At 42.4% G+C, this 19217-nt stretch overlaps 2 protein-coding genes across 5 annotated transcripts; one reads left to right on the top strand and one right to left on the bottom strand.

Moving 5' to 3' along the window:
• Nucleotides 1-3816: 3816 nt before the first annotated feature.
• LOC117851270 (UDP-glycosyltransferase 75C1) lies at nt 3817-5595 on the bottom strand. The gene has a single exon (XM_034733057.2). The coding sequence runs from the start codon at nt 5482-5484 to the stop codon at nt 4030-4032; it is 1455 nt and encodes a 484-aa protein (XP_034588948.1). The 5' UTR covers nt 5485-5595; the 3' UTR covers nt 3817-4029.
• A 5847-nt stretch (nt 5596-11442) lies between these two features.
• Nucleotides 11443-18787, top strand: LOC117852828 (3-hydroxyisobutyryl-CoA hydrolase-like protein 3, mitochondrial). Of its 4 annotated transcripts, XM_072293274.1 has the most exons (11): nt 11443-11734; nt 13658-13759; nt 13886-13930; nt 14110-14162; nt 14564-14698; nt 14793-14889; nt 16283-16412; nt 16575-16753; nt 16916-17043; nt 17138-17239; nt 18521-18787. In XM_072293274.1, exons 1-11 carry the CDS (start codon nt 11488-11490, stop codon nt 18617-18619), a joined length of 1317 nt encoding a protein of 438 aa, XP_072149375.1. In that variant the 5' UTR covers nt 11443-11487; the 3' UTR covers nt 18620-18787. The 4 variants fall into 4 exon arrangements, with proteins under 4 accessions (XP_072149375.1, XP_034590999.1, XP_034590998.1 ...); XM_034735108.2 differs by lacking the exon at nt 13886-13930 and having other exon boundaries at nt 11444-11734; XM_034735107.2 differs by lacking the exon at nt 14110-14162 and having other exon boundaries at nt 11447-11734; nt 13886-13950.
• Nucleotides 18788-19217: the final 430 nt, after the last annotated feature.

The following is a 19217-nucleotide window of genomic DNA, read 5'->3' as shown; positions in this document are numbered from 1 at the left end:
AAGGAGCCTGATACCAACGCGTTAGACGAATGCTCAATTTTTTAGTAGTGACAGTTTTGCTAGCGTCATCACTGAGCTGGGTGGAGAGATAAACGAGAGGTTTTAGCGTCATCACTCAGCTGGGTTTACATATCAACGAGAGGTTTAGTGTAACGACACAGCCTTGAAAAGGGGGCATGTCCAATTTGCACGCTGAGTGGACCACACCTACACTGCAACCTGCTTACGCTTTTGTCCTCACTTCACGTAAAAGGGTTAACTTAAGGTTGCAATGCTTCCTAGAGCTAGCTATTTAAGGTAGCTCAATCCACTCTCCACTTCCTATTTGAGACTATTGCTAGAGCTATCATACCTCATGCATGGTTTGGGCCAATTGGCCCGTGAGCTGTTACATTTAGTTCCGGGGGAAAGTCCTTTGAGCAATGCCCTTGCGCCGAATGTTTCGTCTCCACTGCCATATCTTGCTACCGCAGATGGCACAAATAGCAGGGTTTTTTTTTCTCGTTGACTGAAATTTTACTCTCCCATCAAAGAAAGTAAGAGTCATTATCAACTTTTAGATAACACAGTTCCTACATGTTCGATGACTGATTTCTTCGTATTTTAGTCGGCCGGTCTCGACCATCAAATGAACATCCAACCACTATTACATTGCATCCTTCCTCTCATCGATCAGTTCTGCTCTATCTTCTTTTTCACGTAACATCTTGTCTCACGGTGTCTCGACAGAGGGAAGCGATCACGAATGAGGCGGCGGTGAAGATGGGTGGTTTATTACATAAGAACAGTTTACAAATGCATGACTTTGGAACTCAAAATTATATACATTCGAACTCTAGTAAGTAATTAAACAACTCTAGTCTTATTATTATTCTTGCCTTCCACTCTTCAGGATCAACAACAACAGGATGAATTGAACTTTCAGTTCACAACATCTAAGTCATCTAACTCAGGATTATAAGTATTATATAAATCTAATGATTCATCCACAAGTATTTTATTCCAAATTCAGCCCTGAAGGAACATGCTGGTAAAAACAAGTAAAGGAAACAGACATGTATGTTCAACAGCCCTAATCTGTGATAGATAGCTTTAGTTGGACCTTTTGTTTGTTGGCCTTGCATGGCCAGTTTTTTCCACAAATGAGGACAAACGGTGGGCTCTTTGGAATGTGGATTTGCAAAATGTATGAGTGGGCAAGGAAAAAAAAAGGTAAAATTGGAGTTGCATGACATTTGGACTGAATGGAATTTAAAAAACAAAGTAATATGGACGTCAGCAAAACATGGCTTTGAACTTTCGAACCATAAATCCTATCACTATAACATATTCAATGTTTCGCAAGTGGCCGAAGGTTGCTGCTGATTTATTCTCAAGTAATCGAGTATTTAGTAACATAATATGGATAATTCTTGCGGGGGTAAACAAATTAGTAACCAAGAATCCACGATCAATGTTCCCTAGGAAAACCATTGGCCACTTAGTAAATTACTCTTAGGAAATATTTAAATTACACTAAACAAACTGATTGATTGAGAAAATTTAAACTAAAGCCCTCCACTGATCGATTGAGAAAATTTGAAGGAAAACTAATAGCCGTCGGTCATTCACGGTAAGCACTCGATAATTATTGAAAACTTGGTAGTATATGTTCAAAATGAGTTCCATACGTAATTTATTGATTCTCTCTTGATCGCCTATGAGAATCTTATAGCACAAAACACAGGTGCTAAGTAGGTAAGGTGCCTTACTATTACTAATTGGAGGCTCTTTTTGAAGTCTTCAGGTGAAGCCAGCTAGGATTCCTAAGTGAACACTCTAGAAATAGAGAGAAAGCTTAGAAATTCTCATAAAAAAGCAAAACATCTGGCCATCAATCGGTAGACTCAAATCATCATAGCCATTGGATCTATTACGTTTTTAAAAAATTAACCACATATATCATTATAAAAATAGCCTAAAGTAACCCATAAATCTATATCTAAATTACCCACCTCTGCAATTATATAAAATTAACTAAAGTAACCCCCTAACCTTCATCAAAATTACCCATTCATACCATTATAAACAATATTTAAAATAATCCCCTCAATTTGCAACTAAATTGCCCACCACTAATACTTAAAAAAACTTAAAGTAACCCCTTAAATTTGTATCTATATTACACACACATGCCATTATTAAAAATAACATGAGGTAACCCTACATTTGAATCCAATCACCTTAATTAAAAATATACAGCAATATATGAGTCTAAATCGTCTATTTCTTGCATTATTGGTATATGATATAATAACTAAGGTATATACGCATGATGTGCGTCACCATTTGTAAAGATATAGAGCAAGTGATGAGAATACATGTTTTTATGTTAAAATTATAGCTCAAACTTAGGGTCCATTAAACAAATTCAAGCACATATCTGCGATGCAAAGTGAAAAGTTAAAGATTATAAATGTGGATGAAAATATTATAGAGTACTTATTAACTAAAGTCTATCACAATCGGATGAAAATAATAAGTATGTATCTATATAAGTATTGTGTTCGAATATTTAACAAAAGAGATGTAGCTCATGCTAACAGTTTTGTAGCAATATGCTCTCATTTTTTTCATTGGAGACTCCGCATTAGTTCCCACGAGACATGCTAGAAAAAAATATAAATCCTATAAATTCTCAAAAAAAAAGGAAAAAAATCAAACACCAATCCTGTAAACTCCAATAATCATAGATCTATTATATTTTCTAAAAATCTACCCACCACTATCATTATGAAAATATTAAAAATAAACTCTAATCCTATATCTAAATTACTAAGGTCGACCATTATAAAAAATAATCTAAAATAACCTAATAATCTTCATCCAATTTACTGGTACATATAATTATAAAGCATAATTTAAAATATCATTCTAAATTTGTATCTAAGTTACCCACATATGTCATTATTAAAAATAACATAAAATAAATAACTAAATCTTAATCTAATTATCTTCTTGTGCATCCTATAGAAATGTCCAAAATTAAACTAATATATGATTCTTATGTCATTGTTAATATAGAAATACTAAGTTAAAGTATATACACATGATGAGTGTCACCATTTAGACCATTTATACATGTATGTGAGAAATTGATTAAATTATTGATTTTAATGCTAAACATAATGTATGTAGGTGCGATACAAAATAAAAAAAGTGTAAATGTGGATCAAAAAGTTTATAGAGTAATTACTAATTAAAAATCAATCACAACTGAATAAAAATAAGTACATATCTATATGAGTATATTATGTTGAAGTATTGAAAAATGAGAGAGTCGTTGGTAACAATTTTAATTATTAGTAAGGAGTTTAATTTTTAAATAATTTTCAGATTCAATAGCTTTTAAAAACATTAGCCCGTGTAGGAGCACGATTGAATGGACTACTGTTTCCCAAATATCATACCCAAGGACTTACAAGCAGTGTGGACTGAGAAGGAAAATTCAAACAACTCTTGATTCAACACATTATGTCCAGTGGATCAACTTCGGCGTGTTGTTTTACTTAACTGCAGCTATCATGATCAGTGACTTGTGTAGAGTTTCTACATCGGAATTACCTAGCTGCTGGAACTAATCAGCGTGCTGAAAGATGAGGGTGAAAAGGACAGACCGTACTGCTACTCGTTGTCCATTTGTAATTGGCATTGCCATCGAAGATGCGCAGAGAAGTCCTTGTGATGAATGTCACATTCAATCCTCAATGATATAAATACATCGGAAAGAGTGTAGTGTAGTTTCACCTATGTAGAAAATTTGGATCAGGACCGTAATTAAATACTTTTGAGCATTTCCAATGGATAGTTGCTCTGAGTTATATAGAATCATAGAATACATAGTATCAATGCATAATATTCACCAATGAATTTTTTGGTTGAAGGAATAGTGTGACCCATCACCTTCTCACTCCTCACATTGTGTTTGTGTTTGGTTCAAGAATGGAATAGATTAGGAATATCTAGGAATCAAATTGCTCATGAACTTGCTCAATGAGTCGTGTTACAAGGAGAGAGTGTAGTAATTGTGCTCCTTGCCCCATCCACGAAAGCCATGAGATTACGATCTGACGACCCTCCTTTCGCCGTGGCCTCGGCGGCTATCCTCTTCCACTTCCCCGCCATTCGCCTCACCTCCGCCGCTGCTTCCAAATTCCCCATCAACTCATCGATGCACCGCCGCACCTCCGCCGCTCGCAGCACGCCACCATCGTCCACCTGCGCACGCACGCCGACGCGCCACTCGCGCACGACGAGCTGCGCGTTCATGTGCTGGTCCGACAGCCGGGGCACGCACACCATGGGCACCCCGCTCGCCACGCTCTCCAGCACCGAGTTCCAGCCGCAGTGCGTCACAAAGCAACCCACCGCCGTGTGGGACAGCACCCTCACCTGGTCGCACCACTCCACCGCGATGCCGTTCTTGAGACGCCCCATCATCTCCGCCTCCACCTCCGCGAGTGCCACCTTGACGTCCTTCCGTATGACGAAGAGGTAGGGCCTCCCGCTCTCCTCAAGGCCTCGGAGGAGCTCGTCGAGCTGCTCCCTCGCCATCGAAGCCAGGCTCCCGAAGGAGACGTAGACCACGGAATTCGCCGGCTTGGCGTCGAGCCACTCCATGTACTCGGCGTCGTCCTGCTTGATGATGCCGGACTCGTCGCCGGACGGGAGCACCGGGCCGACGGGAAGCACGTCGTGCGCTCCCACGGCGGCGAGGGAGGCCAGCTCGAACTCTTGGCACGTGTTGGCGAGGACGGTGGCCTTGGGGCTTTCCTTGTCAAGCGTTTCGATCAGGTCGCGGATCCCGGTGAAGACGCTGTGGAACATATTGGAAGGGTCGGTGGATTCGGTCAGGAAGGACGGCAGATCGCCGATGGTCTGAGGCGCGAGGCCCGGGAGCTCCACGACGAAGGAGGGGTCGTGACGGTGCTCGGTGATGACGCCGTCTTGGCCGTGGAAGTAGTGGTAGTAGATGGCGAACACGGCGACCGGCTGGATCCAGTAGAGCGCGGACGGGACGCCGCGCTCCCGCGCGACGTCGGCCGCCCACGGGAGTAAGAGCGTGTACACGACGCGGGAGACCGGGCGGCCCCGCGCCGCGAACGCGTCCACGATCCCCGCGACGCTGCGCGCCCCCGCGGCGTGGAAGCGCGCCATGTAGGCGTTGAACGCGCCCGGGTCGCCGGTCCGGACGTACCCGGCCACCGTGCCGTCGGAGAACGGGAGGAACTCGAGGCGGCCGCCGACTTCGTCGTCATCGGGGACCTCGGCGCCGCCGTCGTCGGGCTTGGCCGGGAACATGCGGCTGTGCGCGGCCTCGGTGGTGGAGAAGGTGACGAGCGCGTCGGGCGCCGCGGCCAGCAGGCGCCTGGCGAGGCGGAGCGCTGGGGCGATGTGGCCCTGGAACGGGAAGGTGAGGACGAGGAAGTGCGGCCGCGGCGACATCTCTGGGGCTCTGGGCCTCGCGCGCGCGGGCGCGTGTCTGTGTGTCTCACCCTCGCTTACTCCCGACTGGCCACAAGCAAGCGGCGCGGCATGGGAGCTTTATGTAGCCGTAGGTGTCAGGTAGTCGAGTGCCGTTAGGCTTGCCCCTCCAGAACGCAAGACGATTTCTCATAAGGGAACAATCGGAAAAAGGCCGAGAGTGACAGCAAGGTTGCTCGTCACGTCCATCAGCCGTGTCCACGAAAACGTCAGGGTGGGCGTCAGTTCGACAATATATCGTGCCTCGTCAGTCGTCATTCGGCGTGGTGGGGACGTTTTCTTGGAGGAAGGCTGGTGGTCGCCGTGCCCATGTGCCAATTGTTCCGTGGCCTCGTGCAGTGGCAGATCTAAAAATGTGAAGAAAAGGGGAGTTTATTTTCCTTTCTTCCTTCCTCTTTTCTTTCTCTTCTTCTTCCGTCTTTTCTTCCTCCTCTTCATCCATGCCTTTCTAGGGGTTGCCTGGGCTGCACGGGGTAGGGGATCCACCCCCACGCTGGATCCACCCCAGCCTGAATGAGGAAGTTGGATTGAGCGAGGATTGAAACTAAGTTTCCTTCCTTTTTGTAACACGTGTTGGTTTTAATTATATTAGATTTATTTTAATTCAATTAAAATTATAAAACATTCGCTGAATGCTAGAGAGTTAAAAAGAAATGGTAAGTTGAGAAGTTTTCCAACCGATTTAATATGTGGATTTTGAATGCCTGTGAAATTGGAAAAGAAAATTCGGCGTGGCGTCGCATGCTAACCATTACCTCTAGGCTGAGTCATGACATCCATATTCACCCTCTCCTCTCTCCCCCTGTGCAACTACATGTATATGAGGTGGCGAGGTGCCTCCTCCACAACCACACCTGTTGTTGCTGCACTATTGCGTTTCCATCTTGGTATTCTGCATGCACGAACTGCTGGGAAAGCTGGTCTCCGAAACTAGTCCACTATTGAGATCCTGCTCAGGACTTGGCAGAAGATTATGTTTTTTAAGCAAACTTTGTTCATGTTTATACTTAGTTATACAGTAAACCTTAGCATCACACTCACTGGATCACTCATACTCCACATAATATTGGTTAATCTATGTTCCATTCATTAACTATTTCCATTTCATATAAAGTGAAGGCAAACATAAAATTCCTATGTACATCTTTTATTCATTCATGAAAAAAAAACATTATGCAAAACGTTTTTCAAAATGGCTTTAGCTCCACTAGAGAAGTTGCTTCACTATAAAAGACAGCTAGAGCCATTTTAACAGGTGCCTGATACCCACAAACATACATTTAACTTTCCTTCGGTTCTTCTTTTTGGCCTGTACCATAGGTGGTAAGTTCAATGTACCTTTTGAAGAATCAATTTAAGTTCAAAGCTAGGATTATTCACACTATGACATCCTCTTCTCCTATAGCAAAACCAAAGGAGGAAGAGTGGAGCAACTCCAACAGTATGGTCATCTCCCTCTTCAAGCTAAAATTTGATAAGTCTATTAGAAAATCACGGTCCAACAGAGTTGCTATGGCCAATCTATCCGGCTTGGCCAATGTTCCTTCACACTCTCCAATGGTTTGCTGTGCTCTCCAACCCATTTTGGAGAGTGCTAGGGAACATTTGGCAAGTCGGATGGGTTGGCCATTAATCTATACTATAAAGAGCGAGCAAATTGATGTCAATTCCCACCAAGAGTTATACCCACGTACCCCTCATGGAGGCTCACTCTTCAGGTGTTCCCATACACAAGATTACGACGAAGGGGGGAGATTCATTTCGTCGTAATGCCACCGTTCTAAATCCCATCCGCACCCTTTTTTTGACACCACGCCCTTTTTTTTTGTTTTTCTACCCGCCAGGAACCGCGTGGTGGTGTTGTATGGAAACTAATATTCGGCATAATTACTATCGTTGATCAATCAATCAATTGTTTCCTTTAAGAGCCCCTGAATCACGGACTTTTTAATTTCCCATTTCCTTTTTGGCGCTGTGCATCCAATTTGGCACGATCAATGCAAGTTTTCTTTTTTTTTATCATCGTTGTAGCTATATAAATCTATACTGAGATGGCCAACGTATTGTTTTGGCTCTACGGCTTCTTGGCGGCACTACAGGTCATTAGGTCTAACCTAGGTGAGTATGTGAAATATGGTTTGTCTAACCCACGCATGCTTCACATGGTTTCTCTAACCCGCGTCCTTATTGTAGATTTGTTACAATGAGCGAACGAATTCCGTTCTAGGACGTTACGAACACCACATCTCGTCGTGCACCTCACAGTAGTAAGAGGCGATTTGACAATTCCAACAATAATGGTATTAAGATGGATCTTGTTTTGCGTTTCTCTTTACGTTTCTATGGTTGACCTTGTTTGTTTTCTTTAAGATGGAGGCAGGGATACCTAGATCTGCAGGCTCCTGATCTAGGTTGTGTGCCAACTCCTGATCCAGGTTGTGTATTTTCAAGACTTTTTATGGATGTGATACATTGTTTTTTGTATTAATTCCAATCTTCTTTGTAAATAGGTTGTCTATCTGTAGTCGGAATGTCTACTGGAACACCTTTCGCCGGGTTTTTTTTTATGTCTTTTTTTCGTGCAAACACATGGGTGCATGGAGCAAATAGAATATTGTATCCTCCTTGGATCACACGTCGGATCCAGCTTGGATCACGTGCTTGAACCGGGGATGTGATTTTGTGTGCACTTACCCTGACATCAATGTTTGTTCATCATACCTCCAGGACTGTCACAGGAGTTTGGCTCGGGTAGTGGTGAACAAGTGGTTACAATGAAGATTTATAAAATCGCCGCACCAAATTCTGGTTAGTTAAATTTGTTTCACTAATTATTTTAATTGTTTGTACATAATTTATATCTTTTAGTTTGTTTTATTTTATGTCAGTTATTTTGGTTGAAGGTAACGATGGTGATGAGGACGATCAAGACGAGTGGCTCCATCGGAATGATACATATGCATACAAGAGAAGTGCAACCGTAGATCATGGGTGTGATGAATCGACTTTTTCGGAAATACCATTGTCACGAACAGATAAACACGACGATTATTATCGGTGCCTTGGTTTGTAGTGGATTATAGTGTATTTTATGAAATATTTCATGTTTATTATCAAGCGCTTTAGGTGCAATGTCGTATGAGGATCGTCAGAAGGAGAAGGATAGGCAAAAAATGAAGAGGAAATATGGATGGTTATCACCTGAAGAAAGAAATGTAAAATGGGCAAATCAGAGGGAAAATCATCGCCTTAAGATCGATCGGCGTGCCAAAATTATCTTTCATACTCATGGTACATCTGTGTGCAAATATTGTGGTCAAGTTGCTGTAGTCGCATGTTCTTTATTCCTATGGGCCTCATACAGCTGCATGCATGAAACAAATAGAGAGCGAAGCATCAACCTTGATCCCCAGCTTATTCCTATGGGCCTCATACAGTTGCATGCATGAAACTTCCACATGCCTTACTATGCATGCGGAAGTTTCAGCATGTTTGCATTGACAAACATTCTAGAATGATAGCTATAATTGATCCTTCTCTAGTTCATTACAATCATGCGTATAATCATCCATCCTACTACTATCTTTCTAGAATACAAAAGATTGCTAGAACGTATGATCGTGCCATGGATGAAATAGATCCCTCTTGGAATGACTTGTCGGGGTTAGATCCCTAGTACCTGCAAGGAAGGAAGAAGACGAACTCCTACTAGGACTCATACCATGTAATCCTACTAGGACTCCTCCTTGTAACCAACCAGTAATCCCGCCCCTTGAGTATATAAAAGAGGGTAAGGGTACCTAGATCGGCAGGATCAGAACCATCATCAATAGCCAACAACTAGGCTACACAACACCCAAGCGCAGGGCGCAATATACAACACCCAAAACAGGACGTACGGTATTACGCTACTCTGGTGGCCCGAACCTGTATAAATCTGTGTCTTGTGTCCTCGCTTTACCTTCGAGTTACAGGTCCGGTGATCCCCCACCAACCAATCTACTACCTCAGGATATCCCTCGGTAGGTTGCTAGGTATAAAACACTGATAATGACGACATTTACGATTGGAACCATATATATACGTGCCTTGTTCCCAAGACATTTGATAGGTAACAATACAACTTTACCTCTCATGAGATGAATAAATCTTTTTTAGAGAAGTTTACATGTTTCTCTTAACTTGCCAAGGTGCCTGATTGGGTTTTTAGTAATTGAGCTCATGAACATGTGGGATGGTGAACGGTTTCATCGTTTGCTCAATGTGGTTGGTGACGGTTATAGATACCTAGGTACCCTCATGGAGAGTCCAACCGACTACTAATGGGTTGGTCCGACTTGATGAAGAAGGCAGAAGATAGAGTCTAGTTAGGGCTCCCCACATGTTGTAATCCGACTAGATCCCATCTATAGTAACCGACTAGGGAACTTGCCATGTAACCCTACCCCTCGAAGTATATAAGTGGAGGTAGGGGTACCCCTACGAGGATATCCAATCCCTCAACACAATAACCAACACCCGAGCGCAGAGCGCAATACAATCCTCCAAATAGGACGTAGGGTATTACGCTACACTGGCAGCTCAAACCTGTATGAATCTCTGTGTTTTGTGCCTTGTGTTACCATCAAGTTTATGGTCTTGCGATCCTCCCTACCTACAAATCAACCATCTGGGTACCCCTAGGTGGACTGCCGGGCTACTAAATCTGACAGTTGGTGCACCAGGTAGGGGTGATCATGAGATCCTCTTAGCGAGCTTGATGGTAGTCATCAACGACATCTACTAAAAGATCGGGTGAGTCGTTCCTAATCTCGCAGTTACATCCATCGGGTGAGCCGTTCCTAATCTTGCACTTACATCGATCTGTTATTCTGATTTCTTAGATCGCATCTTGATGTCCCCTCCCCTCCTCTCTTTCTTTCGCTTCTCCTTCCTCCCTTTCTTCCTCTTCTCTCCTGGATGCTCCCTCCCTTCCTCTTCTCTCCCGATCGCTCCCTTGGCTCCCTCCTCTCTCAGTTCTAGACGTCAAGAAATAGGTGTGCGTGCACCCGGGGCGGCCGCTCTGCGGCTTTTAAAGAGGCGGGATAGCTATCGCCGAATCAGGCGATGGTAACAATCCCGTTCCTACCGTTTGAATCGGCGGGGCCCGTTACCGCCACCTGATCCGGCGGAAAACCGGATATCGCCGGATGGAATGGTGGAAACAGCCTCGTCCCACGCGCCGCTGCAACCCGTGTGCCGCTCACCGGATCAGAGGGCAGTAAGCGGATTTGGCTGCTGACGTGGCGGACACGGGAAGCTACCGCAGTTTCACCCGACGGTATCTTTTCTTACCGCCGATTGAGACGGCGATAGACGTTTATCGTCGTTTGATCCAGCAGCAGAGGCCTATTTCTGCAAATTTTTGGATCACCTATTTATTTCTGCAAATTCATAAAATAAAAAAATAAAAAAAATTCAAATGTAAACATTGCTCACTTTGAAATGTATGCAAAGTTTGTTGATAAAATTATTTAAATCTGTCCAAAATTTGTCCCAAATACCATCCGAATTACACTCCACTCAGAAAACTAGGGGGAAATCCATATGGGCAAATTTGTCTTTTTATTGTTGTTTTCACACCGTTAATTGTTGTTGACAGAATAGGGGCAAACTATATCTTCATTTCAAAAAATCAGGGGCAAAATCACAATTTTGAAAAAACGGGGACAAAATCACCGTTAGCATTTAAAGTAGGGGCACAAATTTGCTCCGCGGAAAACACTTTACAGCTGTGCATGCAATTTGTTGTTTAAATTCTTCCGTTCCAAATTCCTAACAAAGCGGAGAACAAGCTTATCCATAAATCTTCACGGGAGCATTGCTGAGCCAAAACAATACAGTAATCAGCTCACCAATTCCCAAAAGGTTCCAGCCTCGCGTTGCTATCGCCCATCAGTGATTCAGTGCATCTCTCACGTCACTATGCGAGCTCTCCTGTCCCGCATCCACCCGCCCGCGGCCATCTCCACCACATCCTTCCTCTCCACCTCCCTCGCGGCCTCCAGAACCCTACCCCCGAGCCCCACCCTCGTCCCGCTCCGCCTCGTCCGCCGCTTCGCCACCATGGCCGCCAGCGCCGCGGAGGAGTTTGTGAAGGGCCGCCTCTTCCCGAACGGCGTCGCTGTCATCACGCTCGACCGCCCCAAGGCCCTCAACGCCATGAACTTCGGTGAGGATCGCTCTGCGCCCCCCCCCCCCCCCCCTCTCCTTTGATCTGATCGGGTGCGGGAATGGGAATAGCTAGTTTAGATTGGGCGGATATTTCGGCAAATTGGGTTCGCGGGTTCTGCTTTGTGCCATCTATGCCAGTTTGGTGAGTTGCGGAGCAGTTGGTGAGAACCCTTGGTGTGCGGTTGGTGAATAAATGTTTGAATCTCGTATTGAGCTGGTGTAGTGCACGAGGTTTTACCTCAGTTTGTACACCCGAAGGACTAATGGTTAGTGACCAGACAGCAGTTTATTATTATTTTTTTTCTCTATAAATAGTAGAGAACTAAGTGAAATTTTAGGCGCGTGGCTCATTTGTCAAATTTTTCATCCAGTTGTGTTCCTTGGTTTGGTTGTATTTATGTCATGGAGAATATGGTCTGGTAAGACAGGGATCGTGTGATCACAGTAATGCTAACATATGTTGATCTGAAAATTTTGAAAATTAATACTTGATGTCAAACTTGAGACTGTCAAGTTCTCCCTGTTTTGATTGTTGAATTTTGTTAACTTCTGCAAAACACTTGTATCTCAAATAGCCATAAATTGTGTGTTCAAGGTGCATTGTGCAGCTTGTGCCAGGCAATTATTGAATTATACATATCCGCTCAAAAACAATTATTGAATTATACATAGGTGTAATATTCTTAATCATAGAAAACAGATTGCTTATTCATATAAAAATAGAAGAAAACATGATTTTAAATTTTTAACTAACATCCCTAGTTTCTTAGTTCACCATGTTCTTTTGGTTTCTTTGTTTCATTAAGTAAACTTAACCCTGGTGAGCAAGTTTGTGCAACTAAAGCATTAACCCCCTTGACATGTATAAGATACAAAGTGATGTCTTGTATTACTATGATAGTCTGAAATGGTATCTAAGTGTTTATCTGGAACGTAAAATGTGTTGGTTCTACTGATCATAATACTGACATAAAAATCTTTGTTTGGTTAACTCCTTTCTGGACATGCTCCACGGTACAGAGTTATAGGGTGGGGTGGTTCCATTGTCAAATTTGTCATCCTGTTGTGTTCTCAAGTTTATGCTATAGAGAATTTGGTCTGATAAGAAAGGGGTTGTGTGATCACCGTTAGTGCTAATAAAGTAACTTGAAATTTTGAAAATTGACATTCAACATCAAAATTTCTCTTCTTAATATATTGATACGCAGCTCTCTTGCGTGTTTGAGAAAAAAACATTCAACATCAAAATTGAGGCTGTCATGAACAGTAAGCCTGTTGAGTTTTGCTATGTTCTGCAAAATTATTGCATTTTGAGCAGCCTTAAAATGTGTGTTCAAGGTGCATTGTGCTATATAGTTATATGTAGTTCTAATAAGGCTTAATCGCCAAAAAAACATAATGCATAAAAAAATGGTTTTATGTTTGTATATTGAAGTGGCATCTAATTGTCTATCCGGAACTGAAATTGTTGGTTTGACTGGTCAGAATGCTGACATGAAAAATCTCTGTTATTAACTCCTTTCGCGACATGCTCTAGAGTACAAAGCTAACAAAATGGACAATCAGCTATTTGATATTCAATGAAATAGGACCTGAAAACTCTGTGGTCATCAAAACATTGTCTCGAGGCTGCAACCGCTCTGATTTAGAATTCCTGTTCTGGACAGGTTAACGGGTTATACTTTGTAGATATGAAGGTATAGGTTGAACAGATGATTTAGCATCCGCTGAGAGTTACACTCAAAGCTACAACCATATTACTTGTTGATAATACAAATTCTGATGGTGTGTCTTGTTAGGCTGTTACTCCTGTAGATGTCATTTTACATCCTTCTCTTGTCATTTTACATCCTTCTCTTAGAACATTTGTTTATTAGCCTTCTGGGCTCCAGTAACACATTTGTATCTCACATGATTACAGAAATGGATGTTAGATACAAGGCACTTCTTGATGAATGGGAAACAAATCCAAGCGTCAAGTGTATTCTTGTGGAAAGCAGCTCTCCCCGTGCCTTCTCAGCTGGTGATTAGTTTTAATTTTCTTTTTATTTTTATGAGTATGTTAGGCAATGGATGTTGAACACGGTGATCTGCCTTTTCATTTCCGGAGCATTGGAGATGTTTTCAAATATGATTCATGCCAATGCAGGGATGGATATTAAGGGTGTTGCCGCGGAAATACAAAAGGACAAAAGCACACCACTTGTGCAAAAGGTCTTTACTGTTGTCTTGCGTAGTTCTAGTCTATTTTATTTCCATGGCTGATTTATCTCTTCTTTCAGTTCAATAGTTTATGCCCACTGTTTTCTGTTTTTTATCGTAGCTTTGCTCTTACTTGCACACATAGTGACTAGTTCTTAGTGTAAACTGCAGGTGGGGATGTGAAGAGACTTGCTAATGAGTGCACAATTCCAGAGATATTAGAGGTCTAACTGTAACATGATAATGCCTTCCCGGACACAGCTTGCCTTTGCTAAATTTAAAATGCATTGGTGATTGGGCCCTTTTTGCTACCATCTCAAAATTTATAAGGCCCTTTCTCTATCTGAGAAGTTGACTTTTACAAAATAAAAAAATTGATATGCCTGCAGTTTTGTGGATGTCCAAATTTTGAACTGAGTTTCAATCTATAATTGAATTTCAACAATTAATTGTGCCATATACAAACATGTGAATTCAAGCTCCTATCAAGATGAATTAGTTAGGAGAAAAAATATTAGAGTTTGAAACAAAATTTCAATTCCAACAGCTACCTAGACCTTAAACTCTGGCATTGATGGCTGAAATTAGTTTACAGTCACTAAGTAGTACTCTGATCACTTTTCAGGTCTTCACAGCAGAATACTCTTTGATTTGCAAGATACATGAGTATGCAAAACCTTATATATGCTTGATGGATGGAGTGACGATGGGATTTGGAATTGGTCTATCAGGACATGGTCGCTACCGCATTATTACTGAGGCAATTTTTTATAACTCGAATTTGTTTGTTCTAATGAATTTCATTTTCAGTATGTAAATTCTGATGACTCCTTTCTTGGTGATAATTATTACAGAAGACGCTCCTAGCCATGCCTGAAAATGGTATTGGCCTGTTCCCAGATGTTGGCTTTGCTTACATTGGTGCAAAAGCCCCAGGAGCGGGCGCAGTTGGTATGTTCCTTTATTTTTCCCTGTTGCATCAATTCATAAAGTAATGGCTACTGCTCTACTTATTTCCTCATCAGCGTATTCTTCTCCATATGATAGCACAAAACACATTTAGCCTTCAATATCCCCCCTTTCTTCCTTATGCATTCCATGTAAATTTTGTTCGAGTCTGGGTCCGGCACACACATGCATTCCATGCATATGTTCTTATCTTCTCACCACTTTGGCTTGTTTGCTCTCAGCAGTCTTTGTTATTGCTCTAAAATTGGCTTACAATACTTGGCTATTCTTTGTCATCCTAATATGTAAAACCGTTAATTATAGTGTTTTTTCGGTTTAATCGTCCTACCAATCATATGAGTAACGGCATTGTTATGGCCTTCCCTACTATAAAAAATATGGGAAAAGCCAGCTGTTCCCAAACGGGTACACCTGTTTCACTGTTTGTATCTGATACTGAACCAGTGGCGGACGCAGGAATTTAAGATTGGGTGTACATAGATGTTAGCGAACCGAACAATCATACAAAGGGTGCCTAGTACAGTACAAAATAGTCCATTAATTTGTCATATTTTACAAAACAATATCAATTGCAACATGAACTAGAACAAGTAAATTAATAAGCAATTTTCTTTTCGCACAAACTATTGGATCAATTGCAACGAACACTAACTAGACATAATTAGTTAATAGCCAATTTGCATTTTGCACGAACCATTGGTGCCGCAGGGTCACAGCCACTGAACAAACTATGGCCGTAGCTGCTACGTGCGGCATCAACATGGCCTGCTCATCCTCGATGATGTGTCGATGCCTGCTGTAATCTCTGCCTCCTCATTTGTGCCCGCGGGGTGGCAGCGATACCCCCGGCGCTTCTGCAGAACCTGCGTTCGGCATTGTCGTGACCTGTTCTGCGTCTTCCATGGCCGACTGTGCAGCTGCAGCAAGCATGGCGCTGCAGCCGGCGCCAACAGGACCTCTGTCAGATCAGCAGCCGGCAAGCCAGCACGAACCTTGATTCCTCCGCTCTTGCGCTCCTCTGTCAGGTGCCGGCGGGCAGCGCAAGCGGATGAGAAAGTTGAGAGACGAAAGAAACAGGCGTTGGAGTCGAGGTCACATGAACTGATGCCGATTAGTTGAAAGGCGGAAGGGGGGATTGGGGCCGGTTGAGGCAGCAGGCTGAGCAAGCAGGCTGGCTTCCAGAGTCCCAGATACTTGCAAATACAGTCTGACTCAGTTAGTTACGTAACTATATATGTATATACATACTAGCTGAAAGAGTTCTGTCCAAATTATTGGGTGTACATCTGTTCACCCATGTACCTCTACTGTGTCCGCCCCTGTACTGAACACTTCTATTTTCCTTCTCATCATAGATCACTTTTGCTTCTTTCAGGAGCTTACCTTGGAATTACGGGGAAAAGAATATCATCACCTGCTGATGCTCTGTTCATAGGCCTTGGTACTCACTATGTACCTTCTGGAAATTTGGGCTCACTGAAGGAATCCCTCTTGAGTGCTAACTTGTATGTTCGTTAACTTTACTTGGTAAAAATGTACTAAATAATGTCAAAACCATGCCCTTTTTTCGTTTCCTTGTCCATGTATCTTATAGCTCATGATGCAATAAGTGCTTGTTTGTGCATCATTATCTTTTGATGTTGATATCCAATGTTCTTCTTTTGTAGTACAAATGATCCGCATAGAGACGTTGAGTCAATCCTGACAGGATACAAGAAAGAACCAGAATCTGAGCCACAACTAGAAAAGCTTTTACCACAGATCATTTCTTCTTTTGGTCCTGATAAGTCAGTTGCTGAATCTGTGGAAGAGCTAAAGAAGTGTAGTCAAAGTGATGATGCTGCAGGTAACCTTTTATGAAGCATTCCCTTTTAGTGCACCAAGGCAGTAAATATTTAGCACACAAATGCCAGCTGCTTTTATGTGTGCTATGTAAGAATTTGATTCCATGCTGGCTACAGAAGGATATCTGTATTTATGTGCCTACTTGTTCCTTTGGTGGCTGCAGTGGCAGAATGGGCCAATGAAGCTTTAGCAGGAATAAAGAAAGGTGCTCCATTTTCCCTTTGTTTAACACAGAGGCATTTCTCTCAAGTTGCATCTGCGTACGGGAACAGTGAACACTATTTATCTAAGGTATGAATCTAGTATTCTGTATGACTGAACGTTTTCATTTGTTCATGAACTATTTATCTACGCATTGATATTTCCGATGTTTGACATGTTTCAGCTGGCTGGTGTTATGAAATTGGAATACCGCATTGCCTTGAGGTCATCGGTTAGAAATGATTTTGTTGAAGGTGTACGTGCTGTTTTAGTTGACAAGGATCAGGCAAGTTATCCATATGACTTCGCTTTTCGTAAATTGTTTTGTCCAGAAGGATATATTTTGACTACAGACCGCTGGGAAACTAGGCACGTATTGTCCACAAATTAAGCACTGCCTTCCATTGGTGGGCCTCATAAGTCGTATCTACTGATCTAGGGACTGAACTTAGATAATGTTCAACCAGCTAGAACACACTGCTGTCCACTACAGCTGGTGGCATCATAAATGCTACCTAATCCAGAAATTTACATATACAATAACTGTATTGCAACAGGGTCGACAGTAAGCCATCAAGGTCCCTTGCCTTGAAGGAGAAGATGATTCTGTTTTAGAGGGCTGTTAGTGGGTTAGGGTGGAAGTTCGTTAAAGTTGATTCTGTTTTAGAGGGCTGTTAGTGGGTTAGGGTGGAAGTTTGTTATAAGCTTAAACTTCCCAGATGAACCCTATTACCATAGCTAAGCATCGGTGGTGCTTCAGTTTTTGAGAAGCCAGCATATTCACTTATCCCCATTATAAGCTAGACTTTTCAAACTGGGCATTGAGCTTAGTAGCGTCGTTATCCTCATCATGGACTAAGTTGAACTATAGAAACTAGTAGAGATAACCTGCCCCACAAATTCATTGCATTGCCTCGTGCATATATAGCTGTACACGAGTACCCGATAAAGATAGGGTATGGTCAATGTGCGAGTGTATCAGTGGGGTTGGTGTCTGCATTATCGGACTTGGTCTAAAACTAAGGTAGATGACACACTAAAATTTTTCAATTGTTGATCATGTAAATCACGGTATTTTGAGAAATGAAGGCTCAGGGCTGATCTTGAAAGTAGAAAGACTTCCCTCAACACATAGATAAAAGTCAATAAATTTTTTGTGGAACAGTTTGTACTATTAAGCAAGCTTTGCTTGAATTTTGGCATTTTAGCTGTTAATTAGGAGAACTAAAGCAATAGGTCCCTCTATTTACTCATGACTTGCAAGGTTGGTGTGATTGCTGGCAAAACGGATAATCACGTTAAACTGAATGCTAGCTGGATTGATGTTGGTTTGTTTTGTAACATGAGGTAGCTTCATTTCAAAATGGCAAGTAGAATAGATGGCAGACGCTAAATATATTATGCCCTTTTCAATAGTGATAATATATTCGTCTATACGAGGCGGTATTTCATAGAATACCCATGCTGGGGAATATTATGCAAACCTAACATGATGGGGAATATTAACTAGAAGATGATATGGAAAAGGAATCTAAATTTCTCACTGAATTTTCTTGTTACTTTGCAGAATCCTAAGTGGAATCCAGCCACTCTGGAAGAAGTAAACATGGGTGAGGTTGAATCAGTTTTTGAGCCATTAGGTGCTGAGGCTGAGTTGAGTGTGTAAACTTTCCATGGCAGCATGTAGGACTATCGCTACATGAACTTCGGTTCTCTTATTCATGGTGCAATAAGAAACTATAAACAGAGATACCTGCCTATACTGAACCCATAAATACTGTTTCTTCAGAAAATAATTGAAGTGGTACCGTTTCATCAAAATGGTACATGAGAATCCAGGTCTGTAGCTTACCCTTCTGTTCCAATATGTTCCCCCAATCCCCCTGTTTGCCACTTCGATGGATATTCCAGCCATTGTACCAGAATGATGATGACCTGGCAATTCTAGAAGAGCTTGCCCATTGGGCAGCTATCTACAAATCCATGTAATATGGCAAACTGGGGTACAGAAACCATTGGTTTGGCCAGCAGATTCCAAAGGCATGTCTAGAACAGGCGCTCAACTGACGTGCGCAGGTATTATATGAATATGGCAATATGGCATCAGAAACACTTCTGGAAGGCCTAGCAATGCGAGGCAGTCAGGCAGGTGCTGACCGAAGCATAGCCGTCTGTCCCGTGTTCCTGACGCAGGGCCGGCCGGGCTTTCGCTTTCAGATCTTAAATTAGTTGCTGCCGTTTTGCAAGACAACATGCCCTGCCCA

Source organism: Setaria viridis, chromosome 4 (genome assembly GCF_005286985.2).
Source record: "Setaria viridis chromosome 4, Setaria_viridis_v4.0, whole genome shotgun sequence".
Classification (NCBI taxonomy): Eukaryota; Viridiplantae; Streptophyta; class Magnoliopsida; order Poales; family Poaceae; genus Setaria; species Setaria viridis.
The sequence above is the reverse complement of the archived record's forward strand: the minus strand, read 5'-3'. Positions and strand labels throughout refer to the sequence as shown.